The 23,855-nt window shown below is 49.3% G+C and overlaps 1 protein-coding gene across 2 annotated transcripts in view; it reads right to left on the minus strand.

Moving 5' to 3' along the window:
• The window catches only part of OTOG (otogelin), a 73,751-nt gene that overhangs the window by 38,168 nt on the left and 11,728 nt on the right, over positions 1 to 23,855 (minus strand). For both annotated transcript variants that reach the window (XM_033121562.1, XM_033121561.1), the window contains exons 13-25: positions 23,469 to 23,577; positions 23,133 to 23,179; positions 22,534 to 22,679; positions 20,667 to 20,799; positions 19,623 to 19,800; positions 17,759 to 17,883; positions 16,650 to 16,862; positions 15,084 to 15,276; positions 13,441 to 13,515; positions 13,133 to 13,176; positions 11,439 to 11,592; positions 3,522 to 3,629; positions 1,349 to 1,487 (exon numbers count right to left, since the gene is read on the minus strand). In XM_033121562.1, the coding sequence (XP_032977453.1) occupies positions 1,349 to 1,487; positions 3,522 to 3,629; positions 11,439 to 11,592; positions 13,133 to 13,176; positions 13,441 to 13,515; positions 15,084 to 15,276; positions 16,650 to 16,862; positions 17,759 to 17,883; positions 19,623 to 19,800; positions 20,667 to 20,799; positions 22,534 to 22,679; positions 23,133 to 23,179; positions 23,469 to 23,577 (1,664 nt within the window). The remainder of the gene's footprint in view (positions 1 to 1,348; positions 1,488 to 3,521; positions 3,630 to 11,438; positions 11,593 to 13,132; positions 13,177 to 13,440; positions 13,516 to 15,083; positions 15,277 to 16,649; positions 16,863 to 17,758; positions 17,884 to 19,622; positions 19,801 to 20,666; positions 20,800 to 22,533; positions 22,680 to 23,132; positions 23,180 to 23,468; positions 23,578 to 23,855) is intronic.

Consider the following 23,855-nt stretch of genomic DNA (forward strand, 5'->3'; position numbering starts at 1 on the left):
GGAAGGGGTACTCTTACGTACACAGATGACGGTCGTGTAAGTCTTTTTGGAGGGCAATTTATAGGCACTGAACATTTTACATGTATATCATTTTTATAGCAATTCCACTTCTAAGACTCTAGAGATATATCCACAAAAGTATTCCCTGAGCGTTTCATTATTGGCAACAACCTAAATGTCCATCAATGGGGAAATAATAAAACAAACTACAGCACGTCCTTTCTATATCATTCTACAGGAAGAAGAAAGAAAAGAAGTACGTACTGACCGTATGAGGTAATGTTTGAAGTGTACTATTAAGGGAAAAAAGCAAATTGTAGAAACCTATCCATATAAACTAAACAGTGTGTGTGTGTGTGTGTGATGGAAAAATGATCATCAGGATTCATACCTGACAGTTAGGAATAGGGAATGGTATGAGAAGAGATGTGAAGGGGAATATTTGTTTTTAATATATGCTTCTATATTGTTTTAAATGTTAATGAAGAACATGCATCACCTTTGAAATTTAAAAAATTAAAATAAAATGGGTTCAACGACCTTAGTTTGGTGGAGTTATTGAAATTATGTGTAAGAGGCCAGTGCAGGGCCTGCCCCATGAATCGAACTCATTCCAGAAAAAGTTTGTCATTATTTTTATTATTATTACTATGATATAATAAGACAGACAGGCCCTTAGCAAAACCAAGTTCCCCTGAGTATGCTCTGGCATTCTCCCACCTGCCCGGTTGGTACCTTCTTCTTCTGGAGGGGATCCTGCCTGTACTGTGCCCCGCACCCCCAATCACAACTCCTCTTCCTCCTGGCCAGCCGAAGGCTGTAGCACGTGACTCCTTAAGAGCCATATCTCTCCAGTCAGATCACTTGATTCAAACCTGACTTCCGCTCTGCCACTGCCTAGCTGTGTGACCTTGGGAAGATACCTAACTTCCCCGAGTCCAAGTTGCTACATCCATAACATGGGGTCAGTAAACTATCTCGCAGGGTTGCTGTGAGAATTAAGTAAAATAATCCAGAAAAATGGCTCCGTAGACTACCAGGCTTATAATAAAAGTTCAAAAAGCATTAGCTCTTATCAGACAGAAAAAACATGAGGACCCAGTAGGACACGGTTCTCACGGTGAGTGGACACACAGTGGGTATTTTATGAGCTCTGTCCAGCCCCTAATTTGCTCCTCAGCACTTCTCTCCACCTCTAGACAGCCACAGCCCACAGCTTAGCTCCCCCACGCACCCGATACGTGTCAGCCTGGAGTCCAGAGCGTCGCTACACCCTAACAGGGCCTCAGCTGCTCTGGGTCCCCATGGAGCCAGCCAGGCAGACACGTGTGGCCGTCCAGGAGCTCACCTTGACCAGGTGCACTTTGCACGCACCCACGAAGTCGAACGGGAGCCCATCAAACGTGCGGTAATGCCGGTCGCCGTAGGCTGTGCAGGTGGAGGCGCAGGGGTGGAGAGTGCACTGGAACGAGCCGCGCTGGCACATGCTGAAACACACGCACCCAGACCAGCTCGTAGGGCACACTGCCCACCCCACTCCGAGTACCTGACAGAGACATTGCCTACTGAGCTCTCACTCTGTGCCCCTGGGGTGGGAGGTCAACAAATATCATCCATCTCCAACAGAAGGCTGGAGGGTGAGCCTGGGGGTCCCTGTTTTATGTAGAAGTCACAGCTGCCGGAGGGCTCACTCATATAAGCACATCATGAAGATGAGAGGAACCCCTAAGTCAAGGACACCTCACTCAGCCTACAAGAGACACAACGTTCAGGAGAGTTGAGTGGCTGGGAAGGGCTCGCACAGAACACGGTCATCTCTGAAACACCAGACAGGAGCCAAGACACCCAGCATGACCTAAAGCTACTTTCCACAGGATCTTGTGCCAGCCTGAGCCCTTCGGATAGTCGCTGGAGTGTGATGTGGGACCAGGACAGGATGTGGGTTCCACTGGGTGGGGGGCTCCACTGGAATGAGCTGAAGCATCCTGGTCATGTCTCCTTCCCCTCTCCGTCTTAGCCCTACTGTCCTAGCTGATGAGCTTTGGTCATTGTCCAGAGCTGAGGAGGCAGGGCTCACGGGCCCCTGAGATGTCCCCTGGCCCACTGGGGAAGGGGCAGGGATGCCTCAGAGCTGCAGACACATCTAAGGCCTGAGGAGCCCTGGGACGCTCTGAGCCCCAGAAAGCTCATGCTGGGCCCTCTGCAGGAGTGCACAAGAGCTCAAGGGGAATAGCAGGGAAGCTCCACATGCCCTTCAGAGATGCTCTCCATGTCATGAACCTCTGAGGGCATCTGGCAGAGACAGAGCCGCCCAGGCTGGGAGGCATGGGTTGAGAGGCCTCGTTGATTGTGGGGGTACTTGTAAGGCCTATGGAGGGACTATTAGGGGAATCTCAAGATTTAAATGATTTACAAGGCTGGGAAGACTCTTGGCTCTCCAAGAAGCAGAGGACAGGTGGAGATTAGGAAAACAGGTTGCTTAAAAAGCAATCAACAGAGACACTTCTAGAAGCCAAGACTTGGGCAGATGAGTTAATGTGAGTTAGGCCCAGCAGCAGCGGAAGCCTGGGGGCTGTTTAGGAGGTGCAGTTTCTACCCACTTTCTACCCCTGGTGCTTGGCCCAGCGCAGGCCTACAGAACCGGTCCCGTCTGTTCCCACAGAATCCAATCCAGGTGCACACACTCTCACATATGTATGCTTACATTATTTATGAACACATAGCATGCAAATATATTCCCATATACACTAACTTACTTTCACATACAGACATGTACATATTCATAGGAAAATACAAATGCACACTTATATACGCGTCCATGTTTGTGCACATGTAAATACAAATTGTGTACCCAATGCATGTACACACTCACATACTTTGCACATACATGTCCCCACATACTAAATGCAGGCATATGCTCACAAATATATATAAACACACCTGTATACATACACAAATTCATAATTGTATACATTTACTAACGTATTCAGGTTTATGAATGCCCACCTATTCATATATATGCATGTGTATATACATTCACATATGCAGTCTATGCATTTTGGATTTGTGCGCACAGTTACACATGCAAACACATAATCATGGTTACAAATATGTGTGTACACACAGTCATATACATGTATGAACAAATTCACATTCATGTAAATAGTCAAAAAAACACTCCCCAAAATTTTTCCTATGCATACCCTTGTATATAGAGGGTGCCAAAAAATGTATACATTTTAAGAAAGGAAAACTGCATTAAAATTGTAATATTCAATGTATACTGATAACAAAAGATGAATACAAGTCACGTTTGACTTCTGCAATTACAAGAGGTGCTCAAAGTGGCACCCCCAGTATGTATGCAAACCCCTATATAGCACACAAACACACAACATGAATATGAACATGGTGGAAGGGGAAATGTTAGACTGTGCTCATGAGCCTGAATCCCATATCCATCCTTTCCTCCTCCCCCCACCCCCAGCAAAAAGGAGAGCCCGGATGGGGCCCTCACTTACCAAGTATGGCAGGGAGACATGACCTGGTCCCCAGGGAAATACTCCTTCCCCTTCCAAGTGCATGGACACTCCTCTGGCAGGAAACATGCATCCCCGTGTCTGAGTAGGCTGTAGGGACAGAGGAAGCAGGTGGTCAGGAAAGCATCCTTCCCATATCTGCCATCTGTGGAGGACCCTGTATCCACATGGACGCCCCAGAGTGGCTCTCATCACTTACCCTAGAAGAGACTGACCATGTACTCACTACCATCCTGCCCAGTGGAGTGCAGAGGTACCTTGGTAACTGGAAAAACCAGACACAGACTTGGCCCAGCTTGGAAGTCTCTGCCATCCATTAGGAAGCAACTGCCAGCCACTTAGCTCTACCAGCCACATCCCCCAGCCAGGCTGGATGCCAGTTGCCCTTCAGCTAACAGCTGTATACTAATTAACAGTACACATGGACGTGGGCACTAACCCTCCTACCCATGTGGCTCATGGAGTAACCAGTCAATCTGCACTAAAAGAAATGCTAAAGGGAGTCTTTCAGGAAGATGGAAACTCAGTCCCACGTGAAGGAATGAAGAGCTCAAAATGGAAAATATGTTAGTAAATATTTTAAAAATTACTTCTTAATTTCTTTAAGAGATAACTAAGCATTGAGGGCAAGATTAATGTCAGTGAATTGTGGGGTTTATAACATATATAGAAGTAAAATGTATGACAAAAATAATACAAACAAAGAGAAAGAAGTAAATGAAAGTATTTCTGTTATAATACTGTTGCAAGTATTCTACATAGAGAGGTAAAATATTAATTCATGGTAGACTGTGATAAATGAAAGATAGATATTTTAATCTGTAGAAAAACTTCAAAATATACCAAGATATACAGTTAAAAATTAATAAAGGAGACAAAATAGAATACAAAAAATGCATAACACAAAAGAAGGCAGAAAAGAAGAAAAAAAAAGAATTGTAGTACAAACAGATAATAACAAGATAGAAGTATTAAATCCAATCAAATTATATCAAATACAAATGCATAAACCCTCCAATTAAGAGGAAAAAACTGTAACATCAGCTAAAAAAGCGAAACTCAGTTATATTTTGTTTACAAAAGTTACAACTGAAATATAAAGGCACAGATAAGTTAAAAGTGAAATGATGGGAAAAAATACCATGCAAACACTAGTCATAAGAAAGATAGAATGGCTATATTAACATCAGAGAAAGTAGACTTCAAAACAAGTAACATTAACAGCAATAAGGAGGGATATTTCACAATAACAAAACAGTCAATTTATCAAGAGAACCGAACAATTCTAAATGGACAAGCACCAAATCAGTTTCCAAAAACAGAAGCAAAACCTCACAGAACTAAACGAGAAAGACAAATCCACAATTATCGTTGGAGATTTCAACGCTCTAACAATGCTCTCCACCTAATTGACAATTAAAGAACTCTCTACCCAATGACAGCAGGATGTACGTTATTTTTGTACATACATGGGAAGTTCACCAAAACAACTATATTCGGTACCATTAAAAAAACAGTATGTTTCAAAGGCTTGAAATTATACTAAGTATGTTCTCTGACCACAATGAAATTAAATTAGAAACCAGGAACAAACAGATATAAGGAAAACTTCCAAATATTCCAAAATTTAGTAGCATTTCTAAATAACCCATGGATCAAAGAACAATTCACAGAGGAAATTTGAAAATATTACAACAAAAATAATGAAAACACATTTTATCAAAATTGGTAGAGTGCAGCTAAAGCAGTGCTTACAGGGAAATTTTTAGCTTTAAATGCTTATATTAGAAAATAAGAAAAAATTACAATGAAATATCTAAACCAGAAAATAAGACCAAATTAAATCCAAAGTAAGTCACAAGAAGGAAATAACACAGGTAAGAGCAGAAATTAGTAAAATAGAAAACAGAAAAACAGAGAAAATCAATGAAACCACTATCAGTAAAACTGACAAACCCCTGGCTACACTGATAGCAAAAAGAAGAAGAAAAGATTCAAATTACCAATTTGAGGAACAAAGAACAGACAGCACTGCAGATCCTACAGATATTAAAAGGAAAATAAGGGAATATTTGTACAACGGTAAGCCAATAAATTTGACAACTTAGATGCGATGGACAATAGAAACATCAAATACTTATGAATAAATTCAGTAACAAATGTGCAAAAACCTGTATGTGAAAACTATGAAACATGGCTGAGAGAAATTAAAGAAGACCCAATAAATGGAGCAATAATTCCATGTTTGTGCATTGGGAGACTCATTAGTGTGAAGACGTCAGTTCTCCCTAAATTGATCTATCGATTCAACACAATACCAATCAAAATTCCAGAGGCTTTTTTGTAGAAATTGACAAGCTGATCCTAAAATTACATAGGAATGCAAAGACAGATGTGCCAAAAAAACTTTGAAAAAGAACAAAGTTGGAGCACGGTCACTTTATGATTTCAAGTCTTACTATAAAACTTTAGAAATCAAGACAGTGTGATATTGGCCTAAAAATAGACAAAGAGATCAATGGAACCAAGTAGAGAGTTCTGAAATAGATCCACATTTATACAGTCAATTGATTTTTTGCAAAGGTGTCAAAGTAATTCAATAGGGAAAGGAAGGCTTTTCTTTTTTTTCTTCTAATGGGATTAGAAATGGATATCCATAAGAAAACAAACAAACAAACAAACTTGATTCCATTTTACAACATATACAAAATATAATAATTTTAAATAGATCACAGACCCAAATGTACAAGCTAAAATTGTAAAGTTCCTAGAGGAAAACATAGGAGAATATCTTTGCAAACTTGGAGTTGACAAAAATTTCTCAGACAGGACAGAGATAGCACTAATCATAAAGAAAGAAATGATAAATTAGACATTATCAAAATTTAAAACTTCTGCTCATCTGAAGTCTTTAGACATATTAAGACACATTAAGTGAAAAACAGGCGATCCACAGACTGAGAAAAAATATTTGCAATACATATATTTGATAAAGGACTTGCATCCAGAATATATAAAGAACTTCTACAACTCAATTAAGAAGAAAGAAAAATCAAAAAAAAAAAAGAAGAAGAAGAAGAAAGAAAAATCGACAAAAAAAAAAAAATGGGTAAAAGACTTGAACGGACACTTCACAAAGGGAGATACATAGAAAGCACGTGAAAACGTACTCATCATTAGTCATCAGGGAAACACAAATTAAAACCCTAATGAGATATGATCATGTTCTCACTAAAATAACAAAAATGAAAAAGATTGAAAACATCAAGTGTTGGTGCGGATGTGTTACAACCAGAACTCTCAAGCAGTGAGAGTGTAAAATTGTACAAATGCTTTGGAAAGTAGTTTGGCGGTTTCTTACATAGTTAAACATAAATCTACGCTAGGGCCCAATTCCATGCTGATGTGTTCATCCAAGAGAAAGACATAGCAGCCTTATTCAAAATAGCCCCAAACTGAAAACAACCCAAATATCCATCAATATTTGAATTTGGGTAAATGAATTACTATATATTCATACAACGGGATACTACTGAGCAATAAAAAGAAACAAACTGCTGGAAAATACAACGATGTGGATGAATCTCAAACTCTCCTTATGCTAAGGAAAAGAAGCCAGACATACAGATACAGCATGATTCTATGTTCCTGAAGTTCTAGAACAGACAGAACCCATCTATGCTGAAATGAAAAACTGTGGTGGAGGGCGTGGGGGAGGAACTGCCTGGTAAAAGGCATAGGGCATGAGGGAATTTTACTGAGATGACAGAAGTGTTCTATATCTTGAGAAGGGTGTAGGTTGCAAAAGGGTATAAATTTGTAAAAGCTTAGCAAACACTACACTTAGAAACTGTGCATTTTACTGTGTGTAAATTATGGTTTACTTTTAAAAAATTAATAGGGGGAAAAACAGTGAGCCATCAAAAGCTAATTGGAAGTTTCATATTTAAGGGGCACCCACCATTTTGTTGGGGAACCCCCAAAATGTCAGTTTTTGTAGGTTGTTTTTTTTTTTCCTCTTGGTCCAGCCAATTTTCAAAAGAAGAATTCTCTTTCATCTCTGGCCCGGGAGACAAAAGCTTCGACAAAAGCTTCATGCCACTCACCTGGGAACCAAGCTGGGGTCCCGGAAGGCTTTCACTTAATCTCCCTGTTTTCACCCTGCATCTCATCCCTCCTGCTGCCCCCAAGATGAAAGTCTTTGATTTGGTTCCTCTAGAAACTCTTACTACCCTTCTCCTGCTGCATGGGGTTAGGGCAGTAGCAAGGCCCCAGGGGTGGGGGAAGCCGGCATGGTGGGGTGTGGGGGGGTTAACCACTCCTTACACAGACTTACAACTCATCCTCCTGTCTCCCTCCCATCACCCCACCTTCTGAGATGCCTGGAGCCTCCTGTTCCCGAAGTTGTCAACACAATAGTATAGGTGGTTCTCCTTGGTCTGCAAGCATCAGCTGTCAACCTCTGTTCCGCAAGGTCAGTTTCTATACATCCACCCTCATTCCTTCGTCAAAAACTATTGACCCATCCTGTGACACTGTCATTCCACTTCTGTTCTTTTTGTCCCTGGGGACGTGTACTTTATTCACTCCATTACCAACATTTCATTGCAATTATGGGAGGAAGCAAGAAAAAGAAAGCACGTGCTTAACCCACTGTGTTTTCCCTGAAGCCACTTAACCTTTCTAAGCCTCTGTTTTTGTATGTGTAAAATGGAAATACTGACACCTTCCTCTCAAGGTCACTATGAGAATTTAATTATAGACCTGGGCACACTGCCTCACGCCTAGTCGATACATGGTAACATTACTTTCTTGACCCTCCTTTCCCCAAAATTGCATGAGACACCAGCAGGAGGCTGCGTCATTGCCTTCCACCCTCCGCCCAGACCCTGTCTCTCACTGCTTCCTTAGGGGTCTTCCCTGACACCCACCTTCCTTCGCTGGCTCCTTGCTCTCTGCAGACCTGCCTGCATCCTTGAGCACTTGCTGTGTGCCCACCCCAGAGAAAAGAAGTATGCAAAGACTTGGAGCTTTGGCCTCTGTCCTCAATGTACCCTCAATCTGTGGAGAACCTACCCTTCCCTGTTAAGGGACCATCTCATTCCAAGATCCTCTCAGGTGGCATTTGCAAATGCATGAGACCCAAATGAAAGAAGACAACGCTGCCTGCCCACACGGAGTGCTTATTCTGTGCCACTATGCAGATGAGGAAACTGAGGCTCAGGGAGGCTAACCAACTTACCCAGCAAGTGCTGAAATCAAGATTCAAGCCTGACTTAAGTCTGTGCTCATAACTACTGTGCTAGCCTGCCTATTGGCCCCAGGGCCCTTGGCTCAGCGTCCAAATACAAAGAAATGTGGAACAGCACAGACATGCCCCTGCAGTGGCCCACAGTCCTTGGCAGCAATACACAGCATCCAGAGATTCTTAGCAACACTATGGCGAGGGCATGGGGCCCAGGGAGTTCCCAACAGGGGTGGTTAGGACTGTACTTGGGCATCACTGAGAATTCATCCCAGCTCCCAGGAGGACGCTCCCCAATGGCACCCTCCGGGGAGCCTGCCCTTCTTCTGTACGTTGAGATGTGATAATTTCTCTATGATAAGCCCCTATGGAATGTATGCAAGCTCCTCACATCGTTTGATACAGCACACGAGCCACTCAGGCAAATACCCCAAGAGGTGCTGGGGGTTCAGCACTAAGGAAGGGAAGGGCACAAGTCTCCATAGAGCACTGACTGCAATGCCAGCTCCTTGTAGCCGTCTCATTTAAATCTCACAATAACCCTGTGCAGTGGGTGTTACGACCTTCAATTCACAGATAAGCAAACTGAGGCTCACAAAAATTGTGACTTGTCTGATGTCACATAACTAGTGACAAATATTAAACCCTGTGAACGGTGGATGTTCTTGGCACAGTGCCAGGACCTGGATTGACCTTTGAAAGGCCTGGAGAAAAGCAGCAGGATTTCAGTACTGCTCTGCTCCGATAAGTTCTGCAAACAGCCGGCAGGCCCTTACTGACAAGAAAACTGATGCCCAAGTGGCCACGTAACTTGTCAAAGGTCACTGAGCCCATCAGAAATCTTCCCAGCATATCCGCCCCTTTGGAGCCCGGGAATTGAAAAGGGAACCCCCCTCTGCTGCTTGGATCCTCTAGGTTAAATTAATCCCTTGTGTTGCACTGTGCTTTAGAAGCTTGCTACTCAAACTGTGGTCCCCAGAAGAGCAGCACCAGCATCTCTGGGGAGCTTGTTCAAAATGCAGAGTCTCGGGTGGAGACTCCTGTGCATGTTAACATTTGAGGGGTACAGCCTTAGACACCCCGAAGCACCTTCATGACAGTGATGTCACTGAATCCCTCATTTTCCAAGTTGCTCCAGGACGAAGCCAGCAGCCCTCGTTTTACAGATAAGGACCTGCTCAGGGAGGCGTGACGAGTCCCTGGCAGAAGCCAGCCCAGCTCCCCAGCTCCGCCTTGCCTCTGTGGCCCGGCCACCATACTTGGCAGTGAGTGACCCTCAGTTCCTGACTCCAGAGGTCCTGACATCCTCTGTCCTTAGGTCAAGAGGCAGGCTTGTGCACCCCAGGACAGTGCTGCAAGAGGCCCTCAATGACAGACACTCTTTATAGCTCCTCTGAGGCCTAACGGGCAGCAAGGGGTGGTAGCTGAGCCTAGGAGCCTATGCAGGTTCTCAAGCCCTCACAGGGGTCTCTGGTATTCACAGGGGTCTCAGGAGCCTATGCAGGTTCTCAAGCCCTTACAGGGGTCTCTGGTGAATGGATGCCTTTGCCTGGGAAGGGGCAGGCTCGTAACCCACATTACAATCTCTGTGCAGGGGACCAGACCTTGGGCCTCATGGAGCCAGCATGCTCTGGTCAATAGACAGGGTTTGAGTCAGGGCTCCGAGGGCACACCATTTCCCTCCATCCTGTCCCTGGCCTCAGTTTCTTCATCTGCAAAATGGGGAAAATGACCCTTCCCTCCTTTCTCCCAGGGATGCTGTGAGATTGAAGGAGATAACATTGAGGTGTTTTCTAAACAGCAAGGCTCCACCTGACTAGCCCCTCCCCTGCCCACCCTAGAGCCCTGACTCCCCCGTTTCCCTCGGCCGGGCCGCCAGGCCTGGGCCAGAACCCCCAGCACCACACTGATCTCTGCACAGGCTAAAGAACACAGCCCTGTACTGCCAAGTCATGGGATGAGGGGCCCAACTGTCTTCTCAGCCCAGACCTGAATCAAGACCAGCATCAGGAGTGAGAACTAGCAGAGCTGGGCGCTGGGCCCCTGCAGCCACCTCAGTGTACAGAGCACCCAGAAGGCAGCCCACAAAACACGGCTTATGTGGGTCTCACAGCTTTAATGGCACCCAGGAGGGACACTGGTGGGGGGCGGGGGCTTTTTCTCTTCAGTGTTACAGGGCACCAGCCTGCACCTGAGGGCTCTCATCAGACTTTTGCACCAAAAGAAGTTGAAAGCTGAAACACAGGGTTCGTGTGTCATGGCTTCAAACCGCTGGACCTTTAGTGTATGTCAGACACCCCACTCAGTGCTCCCCCTCCGGGACCTCATTTAATCCTCACAACGACCTGTGCAGGTGCTGGGTATTGTCATTATTCCCATGTGACAGAGGAAAAACAGCCTCAGACAGGCCAGGCTCCTTCCTTACCCACGGTCGCTTGCTGTTAATAAGTCGGGACCGGTAGAGGCCACTTCAGGTCGGCTCCCCACACGCCTGCCCTCTCTCGGATTCCTCACTGGCCATTACGTTGTCATTAGCCAGCCCTGGGCTAGCGCCTGCCCGCAAAGCTCTGTGAGGTTTTCCCCTGCCCCTCACTCTACCTCATGGTTCCTACTGGTGCCAGCCCTCAGGAAGACCATGGCACACGGATACATACCCTTGGGGACAGGCACAGCCGGAGAGGCAGGGGCCACGGGCTGGCACACTTAGGTTCAGCAGCTGCTGCTCACACGTCCTCTCTCTGCTCAGCTCGGGGTCAGTGTGCAGGTCACTGCAGTTCACGAAGACCTGGCCCACCGGGCAGGCGGCGGCTGGAAGAGGAGAGGGTGAGTGCTGAGAAGAGCTCGGACACTCACCGGGGCCGGGGGGTGGGCTCCTGGGTGGCAGAGCTGGCCAGGGAGACCTGGGACCCAGCACCCGAGAGATGCAGGCAGAGACGGGGCTCTGGTGCTTTCTCATGGCCCGGCTGCTCCTGAGGTGTCCCCTGGGTTCCCAGATGCACATCACAGGGGGAGGGAAGGATATGTGCTGTCTGTCACACAACAGGACAACCACCATAGCTACCAGAACCAATTACTGAACATATCTTCCCCACCGGGTGCTGTTCCAGGCATTTCACATGTGTTTTCGTAGTTAATCCTCCGAATCCTTTCGTAGTTAAACCTGTGAGGTATTCTTATCCCCCATTTTCCCATATAATGGAGAGAAGCCACTTCTGCTTGCAAAAGTCATCATAAAGTGAGAGAAAGTACCCCAGGGGGACGAGGAGAGGGGCAAAAGTTAGGTAGCCATGCAGCACGGCAGGGCAACCCGAGGACTTGTAGCGACAGGAAGTCAGTTTCCCATTACCTGTATTTCTGTGACATAAACCCACTCTCTCTCCTTGAGCCTCCAGTCAAATTGGCACACTCACACCTGTGTGAGTGATCTATTTTTGGGAAATCAATAAAAGGGAACTGAGTTTCATGCCCAGAATGAGACGGAGCAGAAAGAAAGGAAAAGCCACACGAGATGAAAGGAAAGTCCCAAAGAGGCAGAAATCTGAAGCCAGAAGCAATAGAAGGAAAATACTTTCAGGAATATGCATGAAACACGGAGAGAACGTAGGAATCTAGGTTGTGTAGAAGACTTAACGGAAGCTCAGAGGGGTAAAATTAGTTACCCAGGACCGCCCTAGTGGGTGCTGGCAGGGTTTGAACCCAGGGCTGCGGGACTCTGGAAGCCCTGCTCTTTGCCACCTGCCCTGTAATTATCCTCTGAGCCCTTCTGGCAGTCGCTATCTGTCCTTAGAAGCCTCCTCACCAGGAAGCCCTTCCTGAACGGTCCAGGCCCCTGCGCTGCCATCTCCAAGCCCCTCCCAGGCTGACAGACCACCATGCCAGCCCCCCCACTCCCATTTCTATTGCCTGGGAGAGTCTCCAAGGCCAGGCTATCCTCTCCATCTCTGGGACCCCCACGCCCTGCACTTGGCTAGGCAGAGAGTCAGCCTCAGTAGGCGTAGGCATGTGACAGCTCAGACCAAAGAAATCCAGGACCCAGGGGAGGTCAAGGGACTGTCTAGACACCCAGCTACTTGCCCCTGGGGGAGACAGAGTCTCAGCTTCTCCTTCCCAAGAAGCAGGAGGGACAGTCACCAGGGCGGGGCTAAGGCTGGGACAAGATATCTGGATGTCACCCTCCAAGCTGGAGCCTTTCCCAAGAGGGCAAGAAATCCAGGCGGCTCAGTGCAGGGCAGGATCTGGGCAGGGTTCTCCCCCTCCTGATCTGTCCTTGAGCTCCCACTCTCCTCTCCATAACCCCCTTACATGGGGAAGAGCCAGAAGAGTCCCACTGTGTTCCAGCCACCCTTACCTGGGGCTCTGCTGTCACAGCTCATGACTCCATCTTTGCAGTGGCTGCAGAGAGAGGGGGTGGGTGGGGGTCGGATTGCAGTCAACCGACCCAGTCACTGCAGAGCCCAGACACAGAACCCCAAGTCCCTGCCCTCAGGTTCATGCAGGGTTCAGACCGATAGCCCCACTCCCTGCCCCTAGCTCCCTAGGAGACGTGCAGAGGAGGGTGGGTGCCACTTCATGGAAAGTTCTGCTCAAACGCACTTTCTTCAGGCAGCAACTTCCATTTAAAGAGAGGACAGTAACACTGCTACATGGAGAGCTCACCAGTGGCCCAGAGACGGGATATCGCTGTCTCCAGGTGGATAGTCTACTCCTTGAAAGTGGCAGGAGCACTGGTTCCTATAAAACCAAGGAACAAAGAAAAGTGAGCCAACTCGGGGGCTGGGGCAGGGACAGACAAGGCCAGGAACCCACTACTCAGCCAGCCAGGGGCATAAGGACACAGAAGAAAGTAATGGCATCTCCTATGACATGTGACACATGTCCAGGGAGTGGGGAAGCCAGCCTGGCACCAGGGACAAAGGCCACAGCTGGGTTCCAGGTTTGAGAGCCTCCGCCAAGCTTGGACAAGGACAGGCTCACTGGTCTCTATACGCTTCCAAAGCCAACCTCATTTGGACTGTACGAGGAGGGCCACACTTCCTGAACCTGCGCCATGTCGGGACAGGGCGCATATTCTTGTACTGGTCATTCACACTCAGCGTCTGTTCTGATTGCTCGCTGCTTATGCCATAGCGGGTGGGAAATATTTTCCACACCAGGCTAAGCCCTCCAAACATGTCACGTTCATCTGTTCCTCGCAGGGATCCTGTAAGGCAGAGATCCTTATGCTGTCTTTCGGTTCCTCGCTGTAGGCCATCGGAGGGCAAAGACTGTTTCCTCCTCACACACCTCCCACAACACATGACAGTTATGGCCGAGTGCAGGCCTTAGAGTAGAGCAATTGAGGGCTGCACTCACCCAACCCCAGGGCTTCTCAACCACCTTCTTCTCCAGTCCCCCACACCCCCATATAACCTACAGAGGCTCCCCTTGTTGGCAATACTCAACATCAAGGATTGGAGAGCAGGACATATGTCTGGATCTCAAGGGAAGGTTCTGTAGTTTGAAAAGGCCTCTCAGCGATTCCAATGTACCCTCCAAAAGGCCATCACTCAGTTGAATATGATACCGCTTTACAGATGGAGAAACAGGCCTGGAGGGACCAAGGGCTTTGCCGGTCAGCCCTGGGATCCTGTGAGGTCACCACCTCCCACCTCCCCTCACACTCTGCCTTCCAGCCACACTGGCTGGCCCCTGTCCCCTCTGCCTGAAGCACTCTTCCCTCACTTCCCTCAGGTCTCTATTCAAATGTCATCTCCTCAGAAAGGCTTTCCTTCCATGCTCAGCTCCTGTGACATACCAGTAAACCCTCCCCACCCGACGGACTCGTATTCTCACTCTGCTTTATTGGGCTTTATAGCCCTTATTACCACCAGACTCATAAAGTGTCTGTATTTGTTTGTGATCTGTCTCATCATGTAGAATGTGAGCTCCGTGAAGGCAGGATTCTGTTCCGTTCGCTGCTAAATTCCGAGGGACTAGAAATGTCTGGAACATTCTAGGAGGCCAATAAATATTTATAGAAGGGGAGGGGAGGAGAGAGACCCTCTCGGTTCTGTGGGGCTGTTCTGTCTTATGGGGAAGCCAGACTGGAGTGGCCTGAAGAGCCAGAGCGGAGGAGAGAGGCCCGGGAGGCGGTCCAGAGGAGGGAGCCACCCACCTACCCACCTCACCTCCAAGGTCTGCCCTGCGACTGTGAGATGAAGGAGGCCCACGAGAGGCCAGCCAGGCACCCCAGTCTCAGACGCCCTGAAGACCCCCAGCCTCCTCCCCACCTGACACAGTGGTCAAGCCAGCCTGCTCACCTGGGGACACAGAGGTCAGCCTGGGTGTCCAGATAGGTGTCTGGTGGGCAGGCACAGCCCTCCACACACTCATCCTCGCTGAGGTCACCACCACCATCAACCCCACAGGCCTCAGGCCTGGCCAGGTCCTGGCAGGTTTGTCCACATGGGGCCACGCAGGGGCTATACTCCTTGGTGGCCTTACAGGACAGTGCTGTAGTGGGAAATAGAACTGTGCTTTGGTTCCCTCATCCCCACAACTGTGTGGGGGTGGGGTCGTCATCCGGATGAGGAGAACTGAGAACCAGAGAAGTTGAGACATTCGCTCAAGATCACACAGCAGGTAAAGGTCCAAGTTGGGATTTGAACCCAGTCTGACTTCAGAGTCCCACTGTCTCCCACAACAGCAGAATGGCAGAGCATCAGGACTGGCCCCCCCCAATTCAGCCTGGACCCTGCCATTGGTGCTTGCTTTTCTCTCCAGGGCATTCTTAGGCAGTGAAATTGGGGGTGGGGGGGAGGTTACCATCCCCTGACAGCTCTGCACCTGCTCCATTATTCCCACACAGATTCACACACATGTACAGGTATGTAAATGCACACACACTTCCACCCCTCTCACTTCCATGCTGTCATACATGGGCTGCAAAGATTGTGCCCCTCTAGCAGCCTCTTGAGGCCCTTTGTCCAGACTGCCCTCTCCTTATCTGGCCACTGTCCACTCCCCGGGGGTCGCCCATACCCTGTCAAAGCCAATAGATCCACTGAGACTGTCAAGCTCAGTTGTTCTTGCTCAGGCTGCTCATCAAAGCCACCTGGGGAGCTTTTAAAAATGCTGATGCCTGGCCCCCAATGCCAGATATGTTGTTTTCATTGATACTGGATATGGTCCAGATATGTGTGTTTTTAGAAAAATTCCCATGGCGAGTCTAATGTGCAGCCAAGGTTAAGAACCACTGGTCTTGTCCCATCGCCGGTGGAGAAACTTTGGCTCAGAGAAGGGCAGGGCCTTGCAAGGACACACAGCAATTCCCTACAGGGCTAGAATAAAACTCAGGCCTCTGCCTCCCAGCACTATGACTTTTTCATTTAGTCCACAAACATTTTCTAAAAGCTTACCGAGAGTGGGTTTCTATGCTGGGCCTGGGGACACAGAGACAACTAAGACAGGGTCGGTGTATGGCCCAGCATGGGTGAGTAGTGGGTAGGGGCCAGCTCATGCCCACTGAGCCACATGTGCACCCGAGGGCCACAGAGCCAGTGGTCTTTAGAAAGCTCACTCTAGCTCTGATTAGAGTGATGGCCATGGCACTGGTGAGAAATGGGTACATTTGGGGTTGATAGGACTGCCAGAACTTGGAGAAGGGCTGGACGTGAGGCTAAGACAGACGTAGTCATGTGTCACATATCCCAGGTATCAGGCCTTGGTGACCAAGGGATCAGGGGCCCTTGGCAGAAGTAGAGAAACAGTTTGTGAGGCAGGGGTGTTAGGCTGGAGAATAGTGTAGGGGGACAGGTGGACACTGAGGTCTGAAGCTCAGGCTCCTCCAGCTGCCCTCACATGGTGCAAAAGTGTGGGGCACTCACCACAGGCTGGCAGGTGGGCACGGAAGTCAATGGGGAGCCCGTGGTGCCGGCACAAGCGGGCATAGTGAGCCAGTGTGGCACACAGGCAGGGCTGCCCACAGCGGCAGGCATCCCGGCGGCACTGCTCAAAGTAGGGCACGGGGCTCAGGTACACAGAGCAGGGCGCAAACAGCTCCCCTGTGAGCACGCTGCAGGACTGCACCGCGTAGGAGGCTGGAGAGCGAAGCACAGGGGTGAGGCTGGGGCCTGGTTTGCCAGGTTCCCCAGACCCAGTCCCTTCCTCCCTCCCCACAGCTCGGGGGACCATGTACAAGGCTGTGTGTGTGTGTGTGTGTGTGTGTGTGTGTACACGTGTATACACGTGTGTACATGCACTCATGTAATGCATTCCACCTTGCGCCGGGCATGAATCCATCTGCTAGAAGGACACACAGGAGTGAACAAAACAGAAACAATCTCTGCCCTTGTGGAGCTTACCTTCTGGTCAGAGGAGACCGTCACTGAACAGTTTATATAGAAAAGTCGAAGGTGACTACTCTGAGAGAGAAATCTAGGAAGGAAGATAGGCATTGCCAGGTGCGGGCAAGAGGGACAATTGCAATTTTAAATCAGGTAGTCAGAAAGGCCTCAGTAGGAAGAGGATGTTTGAGCAAAAACCTGGAAGAGGTGAGGCAGTGAGATGTGTGTCCTAAGGGAAGAACATTCCAGGCCGAGGGAACAGCAAATGCCAAGGCCTGGAGAGGAGAACAGACCTGGCTGTGTGGGAAGAAGAGCAAGGAGGCCGGTGGGGCTGGAGCAGAGTGGAGGGCAGAGGGAGGAGGACGGGCGGAGGAGGCAAGGCCTGGTGCGGCCCCTGAGAGGACTTGGGCTTTTGCCCTGAGACGGGGGAGCCAGTACGAATGTGTGTGTACCTGAGAGTGTAGGACATGAAGCTTCCTGTCTACCCCCCACCAGAAGGGAACCCCAGGCCCCTGCCTGCAGCTCCTCCTTTTTTTAGCACTCCTGCCCAGTCCTACCAGCATCCTCCCATCACCGAGTTCTCATCACCTCTCCCACACCAGTCTCACTGCTCCCCACTCCTGCTCTCCCCCTACCCCCCGCCACCTCACCAGCTTGCAGGTGCACATCACAGGGGTCCAGCGGGGAGGCAGGGACCAGCGAGGAGCAAGCAGACAGCGTTTTCCAAGAATTACCAAAGAGTTGCGGGGTGCTCTCGGGCACACCCACCGGGGACCTGCAGGGATGACAGCCACATTCACACACGCCTTCTGTGGACCCAGGTGACCATCCCACATACATGCAGGTAAGCACTTGCCCGCGCATGACCAAGCATGAGCACACACACTGGAGGCACACGTGTACCCACCCTACGTGTAACACCATAGACCCATATACACCACTTGCACACACCTTCCACACACACACACACAGAGCGCAGATACATGTCAGACCTGCAAACAGCCAAGGGATCTACACAGCCACATTCAAACACACGTCATCATGGCTGTGTGTTCATACACACACACACACACACACACACACACACACACACACACATACACATCACTCCACATTTAACAGGCTCCAAAGGGACTCAAATTGGGCCACACACTGGGGCACCTTCACCATCCACCCCCGGAGCTTCACGTCAGAAAGAGCGAAAGAACATCCTGAATCAAACTTCACTGGGTGACTTTCTACTTCCTTCTCCACAGGCCATTCCTGAAAACTCCTTTGCCCTCCCTTTCTCTCTAGGCAGGAGATAGTCACGGGGGGAGGGGGGAAATAAAAAGAGGAAGGGGAAGAAGCATGCTTCCTGAACATCACCAGTAGATGGTGGAATGGAGTGAGCTCACAGCATTCCTGGGGGCAGGCTGTGTCTGGCACCCCCCACACCCACATTACTGCTCCAGGGGAGTCAGAGCACTCAGCGTACACAGAGCAGTAGCTCCGCCCAGGGTCACATGTAGGAGGGTGGCAAGCAACCCACACACTCATCCAAGGTGTGCCCCCCTCCCTGCAGCTGCCCTAACATCAGCCCCACCAGGCAAGACAGAGAAATGTGCTACATTTTTAAATGTATGTGCGCTGAAAAGCTGTCAGCTTTTCTTGTTCTCATTTTTCTGAACAAATCTGAATTCTCATTTCTGGCTAAAGAAAGCCTCCATGTTTCCTCTTGCATCACCGGATTACACGTAACTTGAAGAATTGCACAGGACCTGCAGCCTTCAAGATCAACTCTGTGTTCTGGTTCTGGAAGGTCTGACTCCTGTCCCCTCCCAAGTTCCTAAACCGTGTCCAGGCCCAAAGAGTCTCTCTCTCAACTCGCAGTCAGTCCGTGGGAAACACACTGCCCACCTCCACTGAAAATTGAGAGGCTCACTGAATATTGAGCCCTGCCCTGAATATTGAGAATCTCACGGGGTGCCAACCTCAAGCGCCAGACACGAAAGGTGAATGGGTTAGATTGGCCTGCTGGGACAGAAAGCAGGCGTTTTGGCATCACGGGCTCCCTGGGGCTTTACACTCATCTAAAGGTGTTCACAGTCAATTAAAGCAAACCACCATGAGCCCAATGAAACCGAGCCTCGGGTCCCCCAATGTTAAGCCTTCACTATAAAACGGCATTTCTCAAGGGATGGTCCATGGACCTCATATTCTAGAATTGCAGTGGCGCTTATTAAAAATGAGATTCTTGGACCCCAACCTAACTCAGATTCTTAAGGAGTGGGACCCAGGACGCAGCATTTTAACAAGCACCGCAGGTGAGTCTTCTGCAGAGAAGACTGAACCAGTGCCTTAAAGAAACATACTTAAATTTAAATGTGGAGAAATAAATAACCAGTGGCGAATGTCAGGCACAGTGAGAGCCCATGGGAGTTTGGGAGATGGTTTTGGGTGGCACTTCTGGATCCCAGGCCCTACGGGACCCATTCCCCCCACCCCTTCCTGCTCCCAGGCAGGGACACGTACAGGAAGTCGTCCTGCGTGTTGCCGTTGAAGGTGCCGCAGAGGCCCACGGTGTCCTCCACCCATCTCTGGTCCACCTGCAGGTAGAGCCGCAGGCCTTCGCGGTCATAGAGCACGCGCACACCCACGTTGGTCCGCACACGCAGGAACACGGAGGACAGCCTCCGGATCTCAAAGGCGTCTGGGCACAGAACCAGAAGGAGGGTGTAAGAAGTTTGGCCAGTGAGCACCCCACCCACCCCCACCACCTGTGTGGTCTCCTCTGAGCCCCATACCCAACCCAGAGTGAAGCTTTGCCAAGCAGGTGGCTGGGGGAGCCTTGAGGAAATCCCGTTCAATGATGAAATCGGGATGCAGGAGTAACCTACCAGGGCATGCTGAAAAATTTCTTTTAGCCTCAAGTGCCAATTAAAGCTTTGCCTCCCTGTGGAACCGGTATGTTTCCTTCTCCAGCAAAGGAGAATTCTGTAACTACCCATGCTTTTCCCAATGGCCACCAGGACACTCACAGTGTGATTTTAGATTCAATTGTAGCCATTTTAAATTTTAGATTCAACTCTAGTGATTTTTATACCCTCGCGGCTTGTACTTCTTTGGCCTCTTCACCCCCGCCGCCTTGAATCCCCACTCCTCTCAATCATAAGCCCCTATTTTTTTTTCCTTTTGAATTTTTTCTGATGCTATTTTATTTCTTAATAGTTTTGCCATATTTGTGATATGTGCTTCCCATGAGCAACCACAAATCCCTTGGGGAATCAAGATAGTATGATAAGTAATTAATGAACAGTGACGGTAGGGAGGCAACACAGCTCCACTCGTATACTAAGAGCAGGAGAAGCCATCATACTGCGATGCCGCCTATTGTCATGTTGGGGTGGGGACAAAGGCCACTTTTCAAGTCCAGAGTCCATGTTCCAGGGACCAGGCCCCTGGCTGAATCACTCAGTTCTAGAATAGAACATGAGCTCCTGCCCGTGTGGCAGTGTGTTTGGCCAGAGGAGCCTGGGTAGCCAGCTCCCAGCCAGCTCTCGTCCACCAAAGCCGTACCGTCAGTGTAGGGTGGGGTGACCTTGTACTGGTCAAACAGAAGGACATCCCCCGCTTGGGTCAGGGTCACCTGCCTCCGAGGGTCCTGATGCAGAATCACTGACACAGACTGCACACAGACTCCATCCTGATTCTGGACAGAGAAGAAGGCCCACGGGGCAGCATTAGTCTCTCCATCCTGCTGGTCCCAACAGAGCCCTCCAGGAACAAGGGCTCGAGTGCAGTCTGAAGCCAGGGACAGGCTCCTGGTAGGGACAGAGCCCCAAAGGGCATTAGCGGTCCTCTAACCACATGCCTTCACCTGGGGAATGGGAAGGCAGAGGCTCAGATTGGAGAAGGTTAGTGGCAGAGCTGGGATAATGCAAATAAATCCAATAGTCAACTCTCAGGCTGTCTGTGACACAGAATAGAGATGGAGTTTGGATGGCCCAGAGGCTAGCTCAGAAACACTGGCCGCTCCACTCGACTGCAAGCCAGGACTTTAATCTCATCCCTTTATGGGTGTTTCTACAGCTCTTTCCACATGTCACATGCTGCAGAGTATTAGGCTCCACTCACAGGCAGGCAGGAAATGAGCTAATATTTTCTGGGCCTCAGGTTCTCATCTCTGAAATGGGTAGTACACATTGAGCTCGTTTGTACCTCCCACAGGCAGACATTCACAATCGTATAGCGATGACAGATACAGTCCTTGCCCCCGTGGAGTGCACATATTCGTGTGGGACACAGACAGTAAATGAGGAATTACCAAGTGGTTTGTGATGATTGTGATCAGTGTGCCAACAGTGCAGGGTGCTAGGACTTAATCGGCAGAGGTCGGAAAGATGAAAATAAAGTAAAAATAATCATAATATGCTAAAACTCTTAATGCCACAACTTATTATAGTGATAATAACAGCTAACTTTAATACAGGGTTCCGATGTGCAGGCACTGGTCTAATTTTTTATATATATTTATTCACTGATTCTTCAGAGCAATCCTATTCAGTAAGTACTATTAATAACCCCATTTTGCAGATCAGAAAACTGAAGCAAAAAGTGACATTTTGAAGGGAAAAAGTGACATTTGAACTGAGATCTAAAGATTGCATACGCTGGCTGTGCAAAGGGAGAAGAGGAGGGAGACATCCAGACAGAGAGAATAGCCTGAACAAAATTCCCTGACAAAGGCATGTCATGCATTCAAGGACATAAAAGATCAGAGGGGCAGAGCCCATTGGGCAAAGTGGTTTAAGATAAAGTTCAAGAGGTAGCAGGGACCAGCTTAGGCAGAGCTGATACAGCTCAGGGGTCACTTCCTCTAAGAAGCTTTTCCCGATCCACTCCCTCCTACTGTCCAGAGAAAACAACAACAAAGCAAAGTTCCTCCATGGAGATTTACCTTGTATTCTCCATGTTGTCACAGATCCTATAACAGAGTGAGTTATGGGGTCACTTGTCTGCATCACCCACCAAACTGTAAGGCCCAGGAGGGCAGAGCCAGGTCTAATTCATCCCAATTTCCAAGACCCAACACAGCTTCTGGCACAAGTAGATGTTAAGTATTTGCTGAATGAATGAATGAATGAATGAATGAATGAATACAGAGTGTTGAAGACGCAATCCAAAGAAGCAGAGAATATGAAGTTGAATTAGAGCCATGTTAGAGATTTTTTTAAAACACTGACGCCCAGGAAAGGGAAGTGACTCTCAGGTGATCTAGAGCCAGAACCCAGTCTCCTGCCCCTGGCTCTGCCCAGAAAGAACAGACAGCAGGGTGAATGGGCTGCGGAAAGACCTGGGGCCCTGCCCTAAAGCCCCCAGCCTCTCTAGGGGGCAGAGAGCTGGGGTGGCTGGCTGAATGGGGCCTGGGGTCCCTGGCCCTTACCAGGCCACACGGGGCATTCTGCAGTGTCACTGTGAAGGTGCCTGAGGAGCGGCTCTTGGCCAGGATGTACTGACACGTGGCGGGGAAGGTGTACCGGCGGCCGTCAAAGGTGGTGAAGTGGATGTCGCCCGTCACTGAACACTCGGCTGAGGGGCAGAGAAAGGTGGCTGACCCATGGGAGCTGCCCACGGGGCCTGCCTCTTCCCTGCAGGTCTGAGCGGGAGGGGGAGGCAAGCACCCTGTCCTCAGGGATCGGGGCAGTGTTTGGAGCCCTGGCCCGCCCCTTGAAAGCCCTGGTCACTGGGAAGACAAGCCCACCCTGGGCATCTCCCTCTGACAGGAGACCAGGCCCTGAGCTTGGAGACCAGTTTTGGTGCAAGCCCTTAAACTCAGGAAGGCACTTAGATATACAAAACCCCATGAAAAATGGGGAGTGGAGCAATCACTGAATCAGGCAAAGCAGCTCTGAGGAAACAACAGGAGGCAGGCCAACCCAAAGGAACTGAGTGACCACCCCTCACCCCACCAGCACACCTAGCTCCCAGAGCTTCCCTGCCCCCAAAGCTGTGAGACTAGAGGAAGGTGGGGGTCAGACGTACCTGGGCAGACAGATGTGCTACACTCCCACTTGCCTGCAGTGCATGTGCTGAAACAGAGACCAAAGAGGCAGGGGCTCAGCCCTCCACGCCGGAGATAATGTTGGAGGATACCAGGGTCCACAGAGCTCCTGCCCCCCAGCCCTCAGTCTTCTCATCTCTAAAATGGGTGCTGGAGATTCCGCCCATGGATTAGGGCTAATGAGATCTCCTGTGACTCAGAGATGCCGAGTGAGTGCGCCCATGTCGTCTGGGGCTCCCAGACTCCAGATGGGCAGCCCTGATGGAAAGCCCTGGAAGTCACTGCCTCCCCTGCAGCCCCCAGCAGTGCACACAGACCAGGTATTGCAGTCTTCTTTCACCACAGAGCCAGTTGGGTACAGGGTCCCGTGGAACTCACAGGGACACTCAGCTGGTGCCACACAGCCCCCATCCTCGAAGATCAGCCCTAGGGTGACAGCAAAGGCCCACTTAACTCGCTTCTGCTCTTGTTCACAGACCTTTCTTGGCTCCCCAGGGCCTGTGATAAGGATCCCCTCATCCAAGCTCTTTCACCACTGATTCCACTTGCAAATTTTCTCCTGTATAAATCCTTGGCTCGGGCCAGATCTGACTCCCCACTGAGCAAATAATCCCATCTCCAGAACTTTGTTCAGAGGACCACCCACCGCAAATAACCTGCATACAGACTAGCTTCTCTTCTCCACCCCAGGAAAGCCTGTCACT

The sequence above is a fragment of the Rhinolophus ferrumequinum genome, chromosome 11, assembly GCF_004115265.2.
Source record: "Rhinolophus ferrumequinum isolate MPI-CBG mRhiFer1 chromosome 11, mRhiFer1_v1.p, whole genome shotgun sequence".
Lineage (NCBI taxonomy): Eukaryota > Metazoa > Chordata > Mammalia > Chiroptera > Rhinolophidae > Rhinolophus > Rhinolophus ferrumequinum.